Here is a 20,323-nt window from a genome sequence, read left to right on the forward strand (position 1 = left end):
GTGTCCTGTCCAGCCTCCAATGTTATCTCAGAGAAGGGTTTCAGCTTGGCAGGTGGCATCGTCACCCAAAGTTGATTTACACAATTGTGCAAAACATTGCATTTGTCAAAATAAATGAGGCATGGGTCCATAGGGATTTTCATAGATCTCCAGCTGAGATGAATAGATCTGCCATTGCTGTGTCTACTTATCGCCGGGCCAATCATGCCACTGCTGCTGTCTGACTACCTACCATAATTTTCTGTACTTATATGGCTTCTGCTGCTACTTTCTTCCCAGATGCAACTCCCCAGACTTCCACTATCATTACCCCTACACAGCAACACATATACTGACTTGTCACTACTGCTACTACTATGTCTTCACAGCCACACATCTCTTGCCTTGTCTGTACCCTGCTATTATTGCTGCCAATATTCCCCCTACACAGCTTACCCTTTTCAGATCCACACTGCTGCTCCCAAAAAAGGGAGCAATTTTCCAGGCTTGTTCAGCACAAGCCACTGTTTCTTATGGCACAGGGGCTTAAAGGCACAGTTTTTGAACAGCTTGCTCAGAACAAGCAACAATCTTTCCCCGATAACAATGTGTGTTTAACACCATCTGCCACCAATAAGGGACAATTTTTGAAACATTTTTACTTTTAAAAATCTTAACATATGCAATGGTGCAGTATATTGTCAACCATGCATTTACCCATACTCTGACTTTATTTACTATTGCTGTCATTGCATTAACTCCTTACTGCTATTTGACGAGTACATCCGTCATGGAGCAGTGTTACGTTGTGCTCCATGACGAGTGTACACGTCATGGCTAGAAACTGTCACCATGTTTTACAACATGGTGGCAGAGCTGTGATGATAGCTGTCACGGACAGCTGATAATCACAGCTAGCCGGCCTGGGACCTGTGAGCGCACACCCAGGTCAGCGATTGCTGTAATTGGTCCATGAAGTCTCATGGACCAATCATCACTGGTTTTATTAGCCAGCGCATGTCTTGAGGGAGGTGCACTGTAACAGAGACTGCAGCAGCGCTTCGACAGCCACCTACTGTTAGAGGCTCTGATCGTCCCTCTAATGGACCGATCAGAGATGGAAGGCATCAGTGATCGCTGCTATCTTTGCGCTGTAACAGCCATCCCAGATGCGAACCTGGCAGCATGTAGGTGTTTGACAGAGCTGTGATTCGCAGCTGTCACAGACAGCTACCAATCAAAGTTTGCCAACCCAAGGCCAATCACGATGGTCCTAGGTTGGCCAATCAGGGGACAGGAGTCTGGGTTGTTGACTTCACCCCCTCTGATCACCTTAGTTCTGTCAGAAAGGAGATAAGAGAGGGTTATTGTCGCTCAGAGCTCCTGTCAGAGTTACACCAATCGCTAAAATCGCTATACACACCCCATCTACCTCCCATTACTTTCCAGTGAACCCCATCCTGCTCCCATATTTTTTTTTTCTTCAGAGCAAATATTCCCCCCCCCCCCCCCGTTTTAAATATATATATATATATATATATATATATATATATACAGGGAGTGCAGAATTATTAGGCAAATGAGTATTTTGACCACATCATCCTCTTTATGCATGTTGTCTTACTCCAAGCTGTATAGGCTCGAAAGCCTACTACCAATTAAGCATATTAGGTGATGTGCATCTCTGTAATGAGAAGGGGTGTGGTCTAATGACATCAACACCCTATATCAGGTGTGCATAATTATTAGGCAACTTCCTTTCCTTTGGCAAAATGGGTCAAAAGAAGGACTTGACAGGCTCAGAAAAGTCAAAAATAGTGAGATATCTTGCAGAGGGATGCAGCACTCTTAAAATTGCAAAGCTTCTGAAGCGTGATCATCGAACAATCAAGCGTTTCATTCAAAATAGTCAACAGGGTCGCAAGAAGCGTGTGGAAAAACCAAGGCGCAAAATAACTGCCCATGAACTGAGAAAAGTCAAGCGTGCAGCTGCCAAGATGCCACTTGCCACCAGTTTGGCCATATTTCAGAGCTGCAACATCACTGGAGTGCCCAAAAGCACAAGGTGTGCAATACTCAGAGACATGGCCAAGGTAAGAAAGGCTGAAAGACGACCACCACTGAACAAGACACACAAGCTGAAACGTCAAGACTGGGCCAAGAAATATCTCAAGACTGATTTTTCTAAGGTTTTATGGACTGATGAAATGAGAGTGAGTCTTGATGGGCCAGATGGATGGGCCCGTGGCTGGATTGGTAAAGGGCAGAGAGCTCCAGTCCGACTCAGACGCCAGCAAGGTGGAGGGTGGAGTACTGGTTTGGGCTGGTATCATCAAAGATGAGCTTGTGGGGCCTTTTCGGGTTGATGATGGAGTCAAGCTCAACTCCCAGTCCTACTGCCAGTTTCTGGAAGACACCTTCTTCAAGCAGTGGTACAGGAAGAAGTCTGCATCCTTCAAGAAAAACATGATTTTCATGCAGGGCAATGCTCCATCACACGCGTCCAAGTACTCCACAGCGTGGCTGGCAAGAAAGGGTATAAAAGAAGAAAATCTAATGACATGGCCTCCTTGTTCACCTGATCTGAACCCCATTGAGAACCTGTGGTCCATCATCAAATGTGAGATTTACAAGGAGGGAAAACAGTACACCTCTCTGAACAGTGTCTGGGAGGCTGTGGTTGCTGCTGCACGCAATGTTGATGGTGAACAGATCAAAACACTGACAGAATCCATGGATGGCAGGCTTTTGAGTGTCCTTGCAAAGAAAGGTGGCTATATTGGTCACTGATTTGTTTTTGTTTTGTTTTTGAATGTCAGAAATGTATATTTGTGAATGTTGAGATGTTATATTGGTTTCACTGGTAAAAATAAATAATCGAAATGGGTATATATTTGTTTTTTGTTAAGTTGCCTAATAATTATGCACAGTAATAGTCACCTGCACACACAGATATCCCCCTAAAATAGCTAAAACTAAAAACAAACTAAAAACTACTTCCAAAAATATTCAGCTTTGATATTAATGAGTTTTTTGGGTTCATTGAGAACATGGTTGTTGTTCAATAATAAAATTAATCCTCAAAAATACAACTTGCTTAATAATTCTGCACTCCCTGTATATATATTTAGTGCCGTTTAGTTTTATAATTTTGTTAGCGGCCCTTTATCCCCCCCCCCCCCCCATCATTATCCTCACTGGCTAGCATCCACCAGTCGCTGACCCAGTGAGCCCCAGTACACCCAGAGCTCCTGCCAGTCGCACAAAGCACTATATATTAGGGGTGCACCGAAATGAAAATTCTGGTCCGAAACCGAAAATTCAGGATGCCCTTGACTGAAAACCGAAACCAAAACTGCCTTTTTGCCCAAATACTTTTAAAATACTTTTTTTTAATGATATTTATAACAGTGCCATCCACAGACCCCCACCCACCCCATAACAGTGCCATCCACAGACCCCCCCCACCCCATAACAGTGCCATCCACAGACCCCCCCACCCCATAACAGTGCCATCCACAGACCCCCCCACCTCATAACAGTGCCATCCACAGAACCCCACCCACCCCATAACAGTGAACAGGGCAGACGAGCGGCAGCGTCACGACTGACGTCACATGCCTGCGCCGCCTCCTTCATTCAGAAAGTAGGCCGGGCACATGACGTCAGTCGTGACGCTGCCGCTCGTCTGCCCGGCCGGCCAGCATTAAGATAACAGCTCTGTGAGTAGGATGTGGCTATATTGAATGTTCTACTGCAGAGGGGGCCTCATGAATAGAATCCTTATTAATTGTACACATTTTATAACTACTGGAGCTGGGGGCCGGAGCACAGTGAACGCACCGGCCTCCAGCTCCTCCTCCCAGTCCCTCCCCGCTATTTTCTGCCGATATGTACCAATATCGGCCGAAATGGATTAGGCCCATTTTCGGCCGCCGGAATTTCGGTGCACCCCTACTATATATCCCACCCCCTCCCAATCGACATCCACACAGGCCAACGGCCGCCAGTCACTGGCACAGTTTTACAGTTATTTTATTACGTACGCCCAGCATCCCTATCAGAGTCGCATCAAGATCTATATATTTTCTAGGGGGCCTCCCGCCTCACCCCCCTTCCCATTGACATCCACATTGGCCAACGGCCGCCAGTTTTTGACACAATTTTTGTGTTATTTCAGTAGGTACGCCCATTACCCCTATCAGAGTCGCATGAATAACTACATATTCTATTCCCCTACTTTTTTTTAAAGCAATTTTTTTCTATACAGAAAAACTTTTTGGGTTAGTACTGTTTTACCGTTATTTTAGTAGGTATGCTCAGCACCCCTATCAGAGTCGCATCAAGAACTATATATTTTCTGGAGGACCTCACCCCCCTTTCCCATTTACTAATGGCCATCAGTCAGTGAACCTTAACCCACTCCTATATAAAATCTTTTTTAGTTACAGTTGTTCAATTTTCTTGGGTACACACAAACCTATTGCCAGAGTTACACCAAGCTATACATATTCTTAGTGGTCTTTTTTTCTACCATCGACACCAACCACCACCACCACTGACCTAGTGAGCCCAATCCCGCTCCTATTTTTATTTTGGAGCAAATTTGCTTTATATATAAAAAAATTCAGTTAGTACCTTTTTGAAAAAAATAAATAAAAATTTCATCTTCAACAGTTACTGGACTGTTACGTAGTTTACTAAAATTCAAATATGGCGTATCAAAGGCGGTGTATGCCATGATTTGTTCAGTCACTGAGTCTCCAAGTGAAGGTGAATTGAATTGTATTGCATCATCATCATCTTCAAATGAATTCGATTAACCCCCAAAAAGGTGCCAAAGGGTTGATGATCAGTCATTAATCCAATAAAATGCACCTATTTGGGCACCGCCAGATAATTATGTGGCCCAGGTACCCAACTTGACTGCTGATGCGGGTATACATGTTAATACGACTGGGTTTAGAGAAGTTGATTTTTTCAAGCTTTTCTTTACTGATAATTTAATGTTATTGATGGTTGTGCAAACCAATTTGTACGCAAACCAATTAATTGCCATGAATCCTGCAACATTTCATGTCCAGAAATGGACCCCTATCGACGCTGTGGAGATGCATACGTTTTGGGTCAATGTATTAAGTATGGGCCTGGTAAAAAAAATATAACATCTATAAGTGCATACTGGAGTATAGATGTACTTTACTACACCCCAATGTACCGTGCAGTCATGTCTAGAATGAGATTTGAAGCCATCATGAAATTTATACTCTACAATGATAATACCAGATGCCCACCTCAAGATGATCCCAATTTTCGATAGATTGTATAAATTAAGGCCAATAATCACCCATTTCAATTCTATGTTTGCAGAAATATATACCCCTGAAAAACATATTGTTGTTGACGAATCCCTAATGAACTTCAAAGGAAGGCTACATTTTCGACAGTACTTTCCTAACAAGAGGGCAAGATACGGCATCAAAATATATAAATTGTGTGAAAGTGAAGCTAGCTTTAAAATATACGAGGGGAAGGATTCTAAAATAGAACCCCCAGAATGTCCCCCCATCCTTGGAATAAGCGGAAAAATTGTATGGGATTCGGTTCACCCATTGCTGGATAAAGGATACCACCTATACCTTGACAACTTTTATTCCAATATATCACTTTTTAAGTGCCTTGCTAACAGAAGTACGGTGGCATGTGACACAATAAAAAAAGAACCAAAAAGGCCTCCCAAAAACGTTGTTTGGGCAAATGCCTAGGGTGGGTGTATTGTGCGTTGAATATAAAGACAAAAGATGTCCTTATATTAACCACAATACACTGACATCAGCACCCTTGTACCTTGCTTTGTGCCAAGATATATAGTACGGGGTGTTGCCATATTCAAGAGTAAACAGTTAATAAATGTTGGCATTCTCTCCTTTTGCCCCTTGGGAAATGTAAAAATGGGGGCGACATTTTCATTAAAAAAATGAAATTTTTCATGGCCAATTGTTCTTAAATTCTATAAACGCCTGTTGGGCCAAAGTGTTTACTACTGCAGAAATTAGGTCACTTTTGGGGGGTATCCACTGTAGGGGTACCTTAGGGTGTCTTAAAATGTGACATGGCACCTGAAAATGTATTTACTGAAAACCCATTTAGTGCTCCTTCCCTTTTTAGCCCTGCTGTGCGCTCATACATCATTTTTTTGAGCATATATGGGGTGTTGGCGTATTCAGAGAGAAATGGGGAACAAAATGTGGGGTGCATTTTGTCCTGTTACCCCTTGTGAAAGTGAAAAATGTGGGTGTAAAGCAACTTTTTCTGAAAAAAAATTCAATTTTTCCTTTTTACAGCCAAGTGTTTCCTAATTCTGTGAAACGCCTGATGGATCAAAGTGCTCACTACACACCTTAAAATATTCCTTGAAGGGTGTAGTTTCTGGAATTGGGTGACTTTTTGGGGGTTTCCACTGTAGGGCCACCTCAGGGTGTCTTCATATGCGACATAGCTCCCAATTACCATTTCAGCTAAATCCACTCTCCAAAAGAATATAACATAGATATCATGATTTAACAAGGTAAGAAAACATGTCAGTGATCGGTATAGCATAAGGATAATCAGTCACAAGTATTATATCCATACACATGATCTGACATAATAATGATAATATACAGTAAATGATGATAATAAATATTGAGATGAACGTAAAAATAAAGCTGGTAATAACACATGCAAATGCATAAAAATAGACATAGTTGCATTTTCCTCCAACATATCGTAGTGTATCGCCCGTGTCTGTCTGATTCGTCGGATCACATGATAAGCATATGCATTGGTGAGGTCCCATAAATGGCAATGAAACTATACGATGCTGGATTACACATTAAGGAAATGTAGGGGGTTATGAAGATCTCGTCAATGAACGTGTACAGTATAAAATCTGAGATGGCAGCTATCAAAACATAGATGTGATCAATATTTATATAGGTTAATATAAAGGGGAATACCTGTTGCCGCTTTGTTAAAAGGGGGGTAGATAGAAATGAGGAGTCTGCGCTCTCACAAGGAAGGTGTGCGTCCACACGGCAAGCGAATGAGCCGCCTGTATAGGGGAGCGGCATCTCTTTAAAAAGTGTGAGTCTCCCCGAGTGGCGCATGCATACGTGAGTGCGTGTCAAGCCTCCTATTGGGAACCAAGTTATGGAATGCATCGGCATTAAGTTCTTGCACGTACGCACAGGGAGAATAGGATTTAGTGGAACGCAAATGTGCTGGGTCTATAGGGGAATGTATGTAAGTGAGGTGGGAGACATATATGGGCAATGACCAGGGTGAAAAGAGGAAATTAAATGAAGGATAGACAGAAGGGAACAGATGGAAGGAAAAGGATGTATGAAAAAAGGATGAATAAAGGATGTATGAAAAAATTGAGAATAAGACAAATGAAAAAAAGACAATCGAAGAAAAGAAGAATATATGGTTAAGGGAAAGCGGGAAGGGGATGAAGACAAAGAAATTAAATTAAAATTAAGTTTTAAAAAAATTGAGAAAAAAGGAAAAATGAACAAGATGTAAATGGTAAAATATAGGGAAAAAAAAGTTAATTTTGTGAAAAAAAATTGAGGTTGATAGAACACAAAGGTACCCTTTTCTGGTGGCACCAGGATCTGACCCCCGCATTTAATGGATCTGTAATAAATAAGGATATGAATGTCAATAAGCCATATACAGTGGCGGAAATAATTATTTGACCCCTCACTGATTTTGTAAGTTTGTCCAATGACAAAGAAATGAAAAGTCTCAGAACAGTATCATTTCAATGGTAGGTTTATTGTAACAGTGGCAGATAGCACATCAAAAGGAAAATCGAATAAATAACTTTAAATAAAAGATAGCAACTGATTTGCATTTCATTGAGTGAAATAAGTATTTGAACCCCTACCAACCATTAAGAGTTCTGGCTCCCACAGAGTGGTTAGACACTTCTACTCAATTAGTCACCCTCATTAAGGACACCTGTCTTAACTAGTCACCTGTATAAAAGACACCTGTCCACAGAATCAATCAATCAAGCAGACTCCAAACTCTCCAACATGGGAAAGACCAAAGAGCTGTCCAAGGATGTCAGAGACAAAATTGTAGACCTGCACAAGGCTGGAATGGGCTACAAAACCATTAGCAAGAAGCTGGGAGAGAAGGTGACAACTGTTGGTGCGATTGTTCGAAAATGGAAGGAGCACAAAATGACCATCAATCGACCTCGCTCTGGGGCTCCACGCAAGATCTCACCTCGTGGGGTGTCAATGGTTCTGAGAAAGGTGAAAAAGCATCCTAGAACTACACGGGAGGAGTTAGTTAATGACCTCAAATTAGCAGGGACCACAGTCACCAAGAAAACCATTGGAAACACATTACACCGCAATGGATTAAAATCCTGCAGGGCTCGCAAGGTCCCCCTGCTCAGGAAGGCACATGTGCAGGCCCGTCTGAAGTTTGCCAATGAACACCTGAATGATTCAGAGAGTGACTGGGAGAAGGTGCTGTGGTCTGATGAGACCAAAATAGAGCTCTTTGGCATTAACTCAACTCGCTGTGTTTGGAGGAAGAAAAATGCTGCCTATGACCCCCAAAACACTGTCCCCACCGTCAAGCATGGGGGTGGAAACATTTTGCTTTGGGGGTGTTTTTCTGCTAAGGGCACAGGACAACTTATTCGCATAAACGGGAAAATGGACGGAGCCATGTATCGTGAAATCCTGAGCGACAACCTCCTTCCCTCTGCCAGGAAACTGAAAATGGGTCGTGGATGGGTGTTCCAGCACGACAATGACCCAAAACATACAGCAAAGGCAACAAAGGAGTGGCTCAAGAAGAAGCACATTAAGGTCATGGAGTGGCCTAGTCAGTCTCCGGACCTTAATCCAATCGAAAACCTATGGAGGGAGCTCAAGCTCAGAGTTGCACAGAGACAGCCTCGAAACCTTAGGGATTTAGAGATGATCTACAAAGAGGAGTGGACCAACATTCCTCCTAAAATGTGCGCAAACTTGGTCATCAATTACAAGAAACGTTTGACCTCTGTGCTTGCAAACAAGGGTTTTTCCACCAAGTATTAAGTCTTTTTTTGTTAGAGGGTTCAAATACTTATTTCACTCAATGAAATGCAAATCAGTTGCTATCTTTTATTTAAAGTTATTTTTTCGATTTTCCTTTTGATGTGCTATCTGCCACTGTTACAATAAACCTACCATTGAAATGATACTGTTCTGAGACTTTTCATTTCTTTGTCATTGGACAAACTTACAAAATCAGTGAGGGGTCAAATAATTATTTCCTCCACTGTATGAAACAAATACAATGCAGTAAGATATGTGCATATATGCATGAACACCTACATTTGTGTGCAGAAAATAAAGAACCCTCCGAGGTTATGTAAGGCGATTCAAGGTATACAGGGAATATGATTAAATCAAGCTCTGGATTTCATAGTCCCTATTCATCCCTTTGGGTTCTAAGCTATCCAATTTGTGTATCCAGAATGCTTCCCAAATTTTTAGACGTTTTAATGGGTTACTTGAGACTTGAGTTGAGACACAAAATGCCCCGCCGAGTGGAAATGAGCCGATACTGGTAGCAGTAGGTTTTTACGTCTGATGTTACTCTTAGGCCTCATGCACACGACTGTTGTGTGTTTTGCGGTCCGCAAATTGCGAATCCGCAAAACATGGATGATGTCCATGTGCATTCCGCAATTTGCGGAACGGCACAAACAGCCATTGAAATAACTGCCTATTCTTGTCTGCAAAACGGACAAGAATAGGACAGGTTATTTTTTTTTTGCGGACCACAGAATGGAGCACACGGAGTGCTGTCCGCATCTTTTTCGGCCCCATTGAAGTGAATTCGGCCTCAAAAACTGTGGCTCGGATGCAGACCAAAACAACTGTGCGCGTGAGGCCTTATGTTTACAAACAAGGTCACAAATTTTTTGTGTGGTTTCACCCATGTAGAAAATTCCGCAGGGATATTTAAGTAGGTAGACCACGAAGTTCAAGTCGCAGGTGTAAAAGGTGTAAATGGGAAAACTCCTACCCGATTGGGTGTGATAAAAATGGGAGCCTTTTTGTACATTGCAACATTGAAAACAATGTATGCAAGGGAATGTGCCTTTCTTTTGGGTACTTAAAAACGTCTGCCTAGGAGTGGTTCTCTGGGGGCCAATATCTGCTTTTACCAATAAGTCGCGTACATTTTTTGTGTGGTGGGGACAAAATAAGATCGGATTTTGGAATTCCGTTATGGTGGGACATGCTTTGTATAGGAGTGTCCAATGGTTTCTAATACTGTTGAGGATCTTGTTAGTGGTCGGGTGAAAAGTGTGTACAAAGACCATACGTTTTGCAGAGTTTTTAGGCCTCGGTTGTCTGGGTTGGTCCAGAATCTGTAGTAGACATGGGGGATATCTTGGATATCTTCTCTCTAAGAAACGTTGTCTCATTTTAGCTAGTCTCGCCTGGCATTTGGAGTGCCCTTTAAATATACATCTAACCCTTTTGAATTGTGAGTTCAGAGGGGATTTCTTGGTTTTAGGTGCGTGGAAACTAGAAAAATGTAGAAGGTTATTAAGATCAGTGGATTTACGGTACAGATCAGTGGTAAGACTGCCGGTGATGGTCTTTGTGAATGTTGTGTCAAGGAAATTGATAGTATTGGAGTCATGATGGATAATGAATTGGAGTTCAGGGTAGATCGAGTTTAGAAATGTGTCGAACTGTAGGAGGGAGTCCACCGTACCCTCCCAGATGCAAAATATATCGTCAATATAATGTTTCCATATCAGCACATGAGAACTGAAGGACGGATCAGAGTAAAGAAAAGTTTCCTCAAAATAGGCCATATAACAATTAGCGTAAGGGGGCGCTACATTTGACCCCATTGCGGTACCCTGTCTCTGGTGACTATTTCTTCCTTCAAACATAAAGAAATTATTTGTAAGAACTAGCTCTAATAGTTCCATGCAAAAGCATATGCTGTTAGACTCCATTGTAGTGGAGTGTAGTAAGTTGTTGGCTGCTCTAAGGCCTTTGTCATGCTGAATGGATGTATAGAGGCTGGTTACATCCCATGTTACCAGGATAGTTTCCTGGCTCAAATGTGAGACTTTCTTCAATCACCTCCAGAAATGCTGAGGTGTCCAGGAGGAAGGATCTAGTGTTTTTGATAATTAGTGTCAAGATTTTGTTTGTAGATAAACTGCCAGAGGGGATAGGATAGAGTCTGTGGAGGCCACGATTTGACGGTCTGGAGGATTGAGGTTCTTGTGTATCTTAGGTAGTGTATAAAATTTAGAAAAGTTACTGTGGCATCGTCAATTACGTTTAGGTTGCGATAGTTAATTAGGGTATTACGAATTTTATCTGCTACTTGTTTAGTTGGGTTAGACTGTAATTTTAGATAAACCTCGGTATCCTGTAGTTGATAATGCATCTCTCATGTGTATGTGTCTTTATCCATAATCAGTCTGCTGGTTTGAAAATGTGATTTTTTTTCTCTTCTGTAGAGAGTATAGGGCCTATCTATCAGTGGTATCAAGGTTATGGGTAAACATAAATCTGCTTCTCTCCAAATCTTTTTTGAAGGTGGCTAGGTCCTGCTGTATCAAGTTAATAAAGGTCTCAATCGCGGGTTGGTTTTTTGTGGGGGGGAATGTACTTTTATTCTGTAGACCAAGATTTCCAATAGAGATCTGGGATGAGGGATTGATCTCAGTAACTCTATGTAGACCCAGATTTCCAATAGAGATCTGGGATGAGGGATTGATCTCAGTAACTCTATGTAGACCCAGATTTCCAATAGAGATCTGGGATGAGGGATTGATCTCAGTAACTCTATCAGAACTTAGAGAAAAGTGCCCTTCAAACGGATGTTTCTAAAGAGTCTTTGTAAGTCTATTTCCAGCCGAACGTGTCCAGATGTCCAAAGGGACAATTTCTCTAATAGAGAGTGCATTTAAGGCTCAGTGCACATACACCAATTATGTGTGGACTAAGGATGAGCATATTGATTCTGAATAAATGTAACAAAATTTCTAGTGAACCCAAATTTTTTGTGAACAGTCCTCCTGTTTTTTTTTTTTGTGTCTTATTTAACCAGTTGCCAAAATGATGAGTATGTTGATTATATGTGTTAAAGTACACCTGTTTCTAATTTTAAGTCTTTAGGCTTTTAGGTTTCTATGTGCAGGTTTTAAGAGGTTGCCTGAGCACGGTCAGGTTTTATTAAAATTTTCTGATGCAGTGTTGCACAAAAGAGGAAGAACATAATGTGCCTGTTATACTTTTTCTGTCTCTTAATAATTTCCTTACTGATCCATACCTGGTTAAGTAAACATAATTAGGGATGAGCGAATCGACTTTGGATGAAACATCGAAGTTGTTTTGCATAAAACTTCATTCTAATACTGTACAGCGCAGGAGCTCTGTACAGTATTAGAATGTATGGGCTCCGATGAGCCGAAGTTATTGCTTTTCGAATTCTCGAGTGATACCTTGGAACCGAACCCGAGTTCGGGAAATGTTTTTTTACAATGCAAATCAATTTATGAAGTAATTGCGCAAAGTCTCGCGAGACTTCGCAAATCAATAACTTTGGCTCATCGGAGCCAATACTTTCTAATACTGTATGGAGCTCTTGCTCTGTACAGTATTAGAACAAAGTTTTATGCGAATCGACTTTGGTTGTTTCATCCGAAGTAAATTCGCTCATCCCTAAACATGATCAAAACCTGAACATGTGCGAACAGCCTGAATTTTTAAACCCAACACCAGCTGTGGTTCGTAAAGGGAGAATAAATTTAAAGGACAGAAAACCTGAATGTAGAAACCCAGCAAAAGGTACACATATGTTTGGGTGTACTTATCTTTTCCACATAAGGAAGTTACATTTCTGTTTATCTTCGATGTTATAAACATAGGCAAGTCGAATTTCTATGTTTTTTCATCTTTAACTTTATATACTGTCAATACTAAATATTATCCTCTTATTTACAGGAACCTGTTATGTTGAAAATGCAGTTTGATCAGCCATCATCCTATAGAGCAGGATTAGTTGAGCAGACGGATATAGTGTAAATTAGTGATGCAAATTCTTCCTTATCCTGGGTTTAGGAGTCGTGAGGGATGTCCTTCTCAGTGGCTGATAGCCATCTCTGTATGTATGCCTTTACAGGGAATCTTGTATAATCATGGAGAGAAATTGCACACATGACTCCTAAGACCAGAAAGACCAAGAATTTCAATCAATAAGTTACAAGTTATACTGCATCTTTGCATGTAAAACTATATTTCAATCTGCTCAGCATCTACTGCTCTATACCAAGCTGATAGCATATTGTACTGAATAATGTAATAATGAAAAAATATGTACGGAAATAAGAAAACTAACTTTTTTCTCATATAAACCATCTCATAGTCATGGCATCTTATGTGTTATGCTTAGCCCTTCTCAAGAAGGAGGAAAACTGCCTCTAGTGCTACCCATAGGTTGCCTGTAAGTTGGTATCCTTTATCCCCTTTAGGCTAAGTTCACATCTGTGGCACTGTTTCATTGTTTTGCTCCGATATAGGCAAATATGGAAATGTCAAACATCAACCTGCCCAACTATAATAGGTTCCATCAGATTTCTGTTATGGATTACAGCATTCTACAGGACACAATACGATTGTATGCAGCCATATTTTGTTCTACATTTTTATTTTATTTTCTGAAATCTGCAATAGAAGGTTGCACCCAACCTCTGCTGCAAGTGTAAACCTAAGATGTTTTATGGAGCTACTGTCAGCATGATCAACCCTATTAAACCATTTTGTCTGTATGTTAAATAGCTGCAGAGATATTTCTGTTTTTAGTCATGTGAAAATTAGCACGTTGGAGCACCAGGGTTGGGGCTGAAACCTTGGAACACTGCTTTTGTAACACCCCTGTGCTATGCATATGCTATGCACACTATGTCCTCCCCTCTTCTTAATATGATAAGGTTGTAGCCTGGAGTTAAGTGGCCAGCCTTAGTCCCAGGTTTAAATCCAAGGGGAGACTCCTAGTTTTTATTTTTCTCCTTCATGTAACCTACAGGTATACTAAAAGGCTTTAACGTTACTATAATGAGAATATAGGTTCTCTATACTTAGAAAACGAATACATATTACCAGTATCTATATAATTATATATATATATATGTTGTAGAGGACGCCAAGGTTGGGTCCTCAGTGACAGATATGTATCACCAATATTTGGGTTGTGGTGCCTTTAAGAAAGCACTACCTAGGATCCGGTGCCCACAGGATTAACTCACTCTCCTGATAAGAGGAAAAGGAAGTGAGTGAGGGAGTGTGGAGTGTGTGGTGTGGTGGACGCACTGCTGTGGCTGGCTGTGAACAGAGCTGGAAACTGAGGACATGTGGAAAGTTTGGCAGGAAAGCCGACTGGAATCTACCATGAACTAAAAAGAACCCAGAGTAAAAATACCTTTATGTTTGAACGGACTGTTCTATTGATTATGTTGTACTGAACTAAGCGGACTTTAAAGTTGGGTTTGTTTGGACCTTGGCTGCTGGCAGCTGTACCTATTTTCGTTTTGGAAAATAAACATCTGTTTTCTTTAACCCTGGGCTGGCTCATGCACCTGGTTTATTGGAGTGATCTTCCCCCATATTACAATATATATATATATATATATATATATATATATATACCGTACAGACCAAAAGTTTGGACACACCTTCTCATTCAAGAGTTTTCTTTATTTTCAGGACTATGAAAATTGTAGATTCACACTGAAGGCATCAAAACTATAAATTAACACATGTGGAATTATATACATAACAAAAAAGTGTGAAACAACAGAAAATATGTCATATTCTAGGTTCTTCAAAGTAGCCACCTTTTGCTTTGAGTACTGCTTTGCACACTCTTGGCATTCTCTGGACACAGCTCTGCTCTCAGCATGCTGATGCCTAGCCCTGTCAGTTAAGAGGAAGTGGTGTGTGCAGAGCACAGGGGTGTTTTATACATACTTATGTGCATATAAATAAATACAGATATCTGCATCTGTACAGATATCTACATCTGCTCTGGGACTGCCCAGCGGTGGGCAGGTATTGGAGACTGGTTCAATCTAACTTGGTTCGCAAACTCAATATTGACATCCCTTTGTCCCCCAGGATATGGGTCCTGGGAGACTTATCGGAGGTTAATTGCCAGCCAATAAAATATAGACTGCTGATCAAGGTGATGTTTTTAGCCAGGCTTCTTATATCTAGAGCATGGTTTTCCTCCTCTGCTCCAGACAGTAACAACTGGCTGGGTTTGGTAGAGAAAGTGAAAAGCTATGAGAGGATTTTGTATAAACAAAGAGGATCCTACTCAAAGTGGGGCAAACTGTGGAAGGATTGGGGCAGGGTCCATTAATCCGGTCTCCCTTTCCCCCTTTTTTTTTTTTTTTTCATGCAAAGTGGGGAGGGGGGGTGGTTGTGGGGTGGGATGGGGATGATTCTACTACTTTGGTTTTTTCTATTTAAATTGTAACTTGCTGAGATGATAAAAATAAAGTGAAAATTATATTTATAAAAAAAAATAATAAAATACAGATATCTCTGCAGCTGTTTAACATACAGACAAAAGAATGATACTGTTTTAATCAACATGATAAACTCTGCCACGCAGTATGCCTGGTTTAATAGGGTTTATCATCATGACAGAGGCTCTTTGAGGAGTACAGTTCTTGTTTTATGAGATGACTGTATTGCCTTGCGGAAGGTGTCCCATTTTGAGATCGGTAATGTTCCTTGGGAAAAAAAGCATATCTTTGAATAACCTACAAAGACACACATAGATCACAATTTTTCTCTATTTTGCAGGCAATGGTTGAGACTGTTAATAATCTTCTACAGCCACAAGCTAAGGAGGCATGGCAAGACTTAACAGAAAAGGACCAAGTACGAGCAGCCACAATGCTTCTTGACACAGTAGAAGAAGGAGCATTTGTATTAGCTGATAATCTCTTAAAAACTGACATTGTAAGAGAAAACACAGAAAATATTCGTAAGTAAAATACATGTTTTTTTTATCGCTTAGTGAGTGCATAGGGAAAATGCATATGTCCAGTGACTTCACATATTTTTTAAGCTTAGTTGATAAACATCTTTCTCTATACTCTGGCTCTTGTGTCAGAATCATCTGATTTAAGGGTCCATTCACACGTCCATAGAATGGGTCCAGATCCGATCCGCAACGTTGCAGAACGAATATGGGTCCGGAAGAGATGTTCTATTCTTGTGCACAATTGCGGACTATAATTGGCAGTTCTATGGGGGTGCCGGCCGGGTGTATTGCGGATTCGCAATACACTACGGATGTGTAAATGGACCCTTACTGTTGCTTTCATCCACTTCAAAGCTGGGCATTCACATGAGAGAATTGTCAGCCAACAGTTATCTCTCCCAATTCCCTCTTCCACATTCATTCTTGGCTTGGTCAAACAAAGGGCTGTAAAGGTCCACAATAGAGGCCAGTAAATGGTGACAGCATTGCAGCCCTGTATTCAAAGACTGGTGGCGAATTTCAGAACGGCAGCGCTGGAGCAAGAAAGAGTTGGTTGCATCCCAGAGTCATGAACTGCTTGTGACTCAACTGCCTTGACATGTTGTTATCCTACTTTGCAATTTTACCATTTAAGAGATATACAGCAAACTGTAGCGGATCACACAATAATAAACTAAATAGAAATGAGAGAATCAATTATAAGAAATCAAATTTGTCACAAATTTCCCAAAACTTCAGGATCCCAGCAGGGCAGGGAAGAAGAAAAAGTACGACCGATTGCCCATAATGTCTTGCAGTCAGCCTCAGCCAATCAGAAGGGACAATATTGACATGTATCATAGGCACTATATAAGATCCCAACCAAGAAAGTAATGTCTATCTTGCACTTTTACATTGATATGGCAGGACAATAGACAATCACAGTCTGCTTAAACTAAAAACACACCAATAATTAAATGTTACCGTGTTTTTATTCAACACACCATGTAAACATTCACAGTGTAAGTGGAAAAAGTATGTGAACCCCTAGATTAATGACATGTCCAAGATCTAATTGGAGTGAGGTGTCAGCCAACTGGAGTCCAATCAATGAGATGAGATTGGAGGTGTTAGTTACAGCTGCTCTGCCCTATAAAAAACACACACCAGTTTTAGGTTTGCTTTTCACAAGCATTGCCTGATGTGACTGATGCCTCACACAAAAGAGCTCTCAGAAGACCTACGATTTAGAGTTGTTGACTTGCATAAAGCTGGAAAGCGTTATAAAAGTATCTACAAAAGCCTTGCTGTTCATCAGTCCACGGTAAGACAAATTGTCTATAAATGGAGAATGTTCAGCACTGCTGCTACTATCCCTAGGAGTGGCCGTCAGGTAAAGATGACTGCAAGAGCACAGCGCAGACTGCTCAATGAGGTGAAGAAGAATCCTAGAGTGTCAGCTAAAGACTTACAAAAGTCTTGGCATATGCTAACATCCCTGTTAGCGAATCTACGATACTAAAACAGCAAACATGAATGGATTTCATGGGAGGATACCACAAAGGAAGCCACTGCTGTCCAAAATAAACATTGCTGCACATTTACAGTTTGTACAAGAGCACCAGGATGTTCCACAGCAGTACTGGCAAAATATTCTGTGGACAGATGAAACCAAAGTTGAGTAGTTTGGAAGAAAAATACAACACTGTGTGGAGAAAAAGAGGCACAGCCCACCAACATCAAAACCTCATCCCAACTGTGAAGTATGGTGGTGGGGGGCATCATGGTTTGGGGCTGCTTTGCTGCATCAGGGCCTGGACAGATTGCTATCATCGAAGGAAAAATGAACTCCCAAGTTTATCAAGACATTTTGCAGGAGAACTTAAGGCCACCTGTCCACCAGCTAAAGCTCAACAGAAGATGGGTGTTGCAGCAGGACAACCACCCAAAGCATAGAAGTAAATCAACAGAATGGCTTAAACAGAAGAAAATACACCTTCTGGATTGGCCCAGTCAGATTCCTGGCCGCAACCCGATTGAGATGCTGTGGCATGACCTCAAGAAAGCGATTCACACCAGACATCCCAAGAATATTGCTGAACTGAAACAGTTCTGTAAAGAGGAATGGTCAAGAATTACCCCTGACCGTTGTGCACATCTGATCTGCAACTACAGGAAACATTTGGTTGAAGTTATTTCTGCCAGAGAAGGTTCAACCAGTTATGAAATCCAAGGGTTCACATACTTTTTGCACCTGAACTGTGAATGTTTACATGGTGTGTTAAATAAAAACATGGTAACATTAAATTCTTTGTGTGTTATTAGTTTAAGCAGACTGTGATTGTCTATTGTTGTGACTTAGATGAAGATCGGATCACATTTTATGACCAATTTGTGCAGAAATTCATATCATTCCAAAGGGTTCACATACTTTTTTTGCAACAGTACGTCCAAAACCTCCAAAAACACTGCCAGGGTCAGATCTTCTATTGTGATTAGCTCGGGAACTGGTGATACTGTGGACACAGGCTCAAATGTGCAAGACCTAGGCCATTGCCACTAGTTCTGTGTGATATGGCAGTTTTTCTTCACAAGGCCAGTACACAGGCACAAACATAAGTACAAGAGCTCTATTGCAGAACATGAGGCTGCATCACCAGATCCAGTGGGAAAAAGAACTGGCCAGCATTTGGAAAAGTCTGTCCAACTTCTTTCTGGTCTTTTTTTATGACAGCTAGGTTGCATCCCCAGGCGGTACAGTGTTCTTGTCATTATCATCAGCTACTTCTCCTTCTCAGACTCCTCCTTCTCCTTGTAGCTTCATGAAAAAACTTCCATGTTTGGCCACGAGCAAAAAAACTGTTTGTGATCATTAATTCCCGTGTGTGCAAGCTGAACTCCCACCTGGCCAAGTTGATGGTGGTGCAGTTGTTACCACACCACTTAATTGTGGTCATTGAAGTGTAGTTCTGCACTTTCACCAACATTTTAATCAGAAGGCAATAATACTTCCTGCCAGCCATCCATACAATGTTTTTTGTTATTCTCCAAATTTAGCGGGCAGTATTCTTACCACACCACTTAATTGTGGTAATTGAAGTGCAGTTCTGCACAAAATTTTAATCAGAAGGCAATAATACTTCTTGCCAGCCATCCATAATACGTGTTTTGTTGTTCTCCAAATTCAGCAGGCAGTATTCTTGCCAGGTGTCTATAGAAAATGTTTCATTCTGCATGTGTGGCTCAGTTCCCCACAGTCATCAAAATTTTATTCAACAGGCATTAGTTTTTCTTGCCAGCTGTTAGTAAAAATTGTCTCATTCTGCAAATGTGGCACAGTTTCTTATCTATAAATGGTTTAATAGCACACTCTCCCAGTCTTTAGGGTGGTAGAGCTGGGTCTCAGACCAGTCTTAACAATATAATACAGACTCTGCACTGCAAAAAATAGTATGTTATCACACGTGACTAATTCAACAATATTCCAGTAGCAAGTTCCAGTAACACATAAATGCTTTCTGTACTGTGGAGGTCACTGTTAAAGAGGCGGGCCATGTGGAGGTCACTGTTAAAGAAGCAGGCACTGTTGAGGTCACTGTTAAAGGGGTGGTCAATGTTAAAGGGGCGGGCACTGTGGAGGTCACTGTAAAAAGGGCAGGTACTGTGGAGGTAACTGTTAAAGAGGCGGGCCATGTGGAGGTCACTGTTAAACGGGCCGGCACTATTAAATGGACGGGCACTGTGGAGGTCACTGTTATAGGGGCGGGCACTGTGGAGGTCATTGTTACAGGGGTGGTCACTGTGGAGGTCACTGTTAGAGGGGTGGGCACTATTAAAAGGACGGGCACTGTGGAGGTCACTAGTAAAAGGGGTGGGAACTGTGGAGGTCACTGTTAAAGGGGCGGTCACTGTTAAAAGGGTGGGCAATGTGGAGGTCACTGTTAAACGGGCGGGCACTGTGGAAGTCATTGTTATAGGGGTGTGCACTGTGGAGGTCTCTGTTAAAGGGGCAGGCACTGTGACGGTCACTGTTAAATGGGCGGCCAATATGAAGGTCACTGTTAAAGGGGTGGTCAATGTTAAAGGGGTGGGCACTGTGGAGGTCATTGTTAAAGGGGTGGGCAATGTGGAGGTCATTGTTAAAGGGGTGGGCACTGTGGAGGTCATTGTTAAAGGGGTGGGCACTGTGGAGGTCATTGTTAAAGGGGTGGGCACTGTGGAGGTCACTGTTAAAGGGGCGGGCACTGTGGAGGTCACTGTTAAAGGGGCGAAGACT

At 41.5% G+C, this 20,323-nt stretch overlaps 1 protein-coding gene across 3 annotated transcripts in view; it reads left to right on the forward strand.

The window, feature by feature from the left end:
* Positions 1–20,323, forward strand: part of ADGRL3 (adhesion G protein-coupled receptor L3) — an 807,408-nt gene that overhangs the window by 352,188 nt on the left and 434,897 nt on the right. For all 3 annotated transcript variants that reach the window (XM_044305816.1, XM_044305825.1, XM_044305834.1), the window contains exon 11: positions 15,885–16,068. In XM_044305816.1, the coding sequence (XP_044161751.1) occupies positions 15,885–16,068 (184 nt within the window). The remainder of the gene's footprint in view (positions 1–15,884; positions 16,069–20,323) is intronic.

The sequence above is a fragment of the Bufo gargarizans genome, chromosome 1, assembly GCF_014858855.1.
Source record: "Bufo gargarizans isolate SCDJY-AF-19 chromosome 1, ASM1485885v1, whole genome shotgun sequence".
Lineage (NCBI taxonomy): Eukaryota > Metazoa > Chordata > Amphibia > Anura > Bufonidae > Bufo > Bufo gargarizans.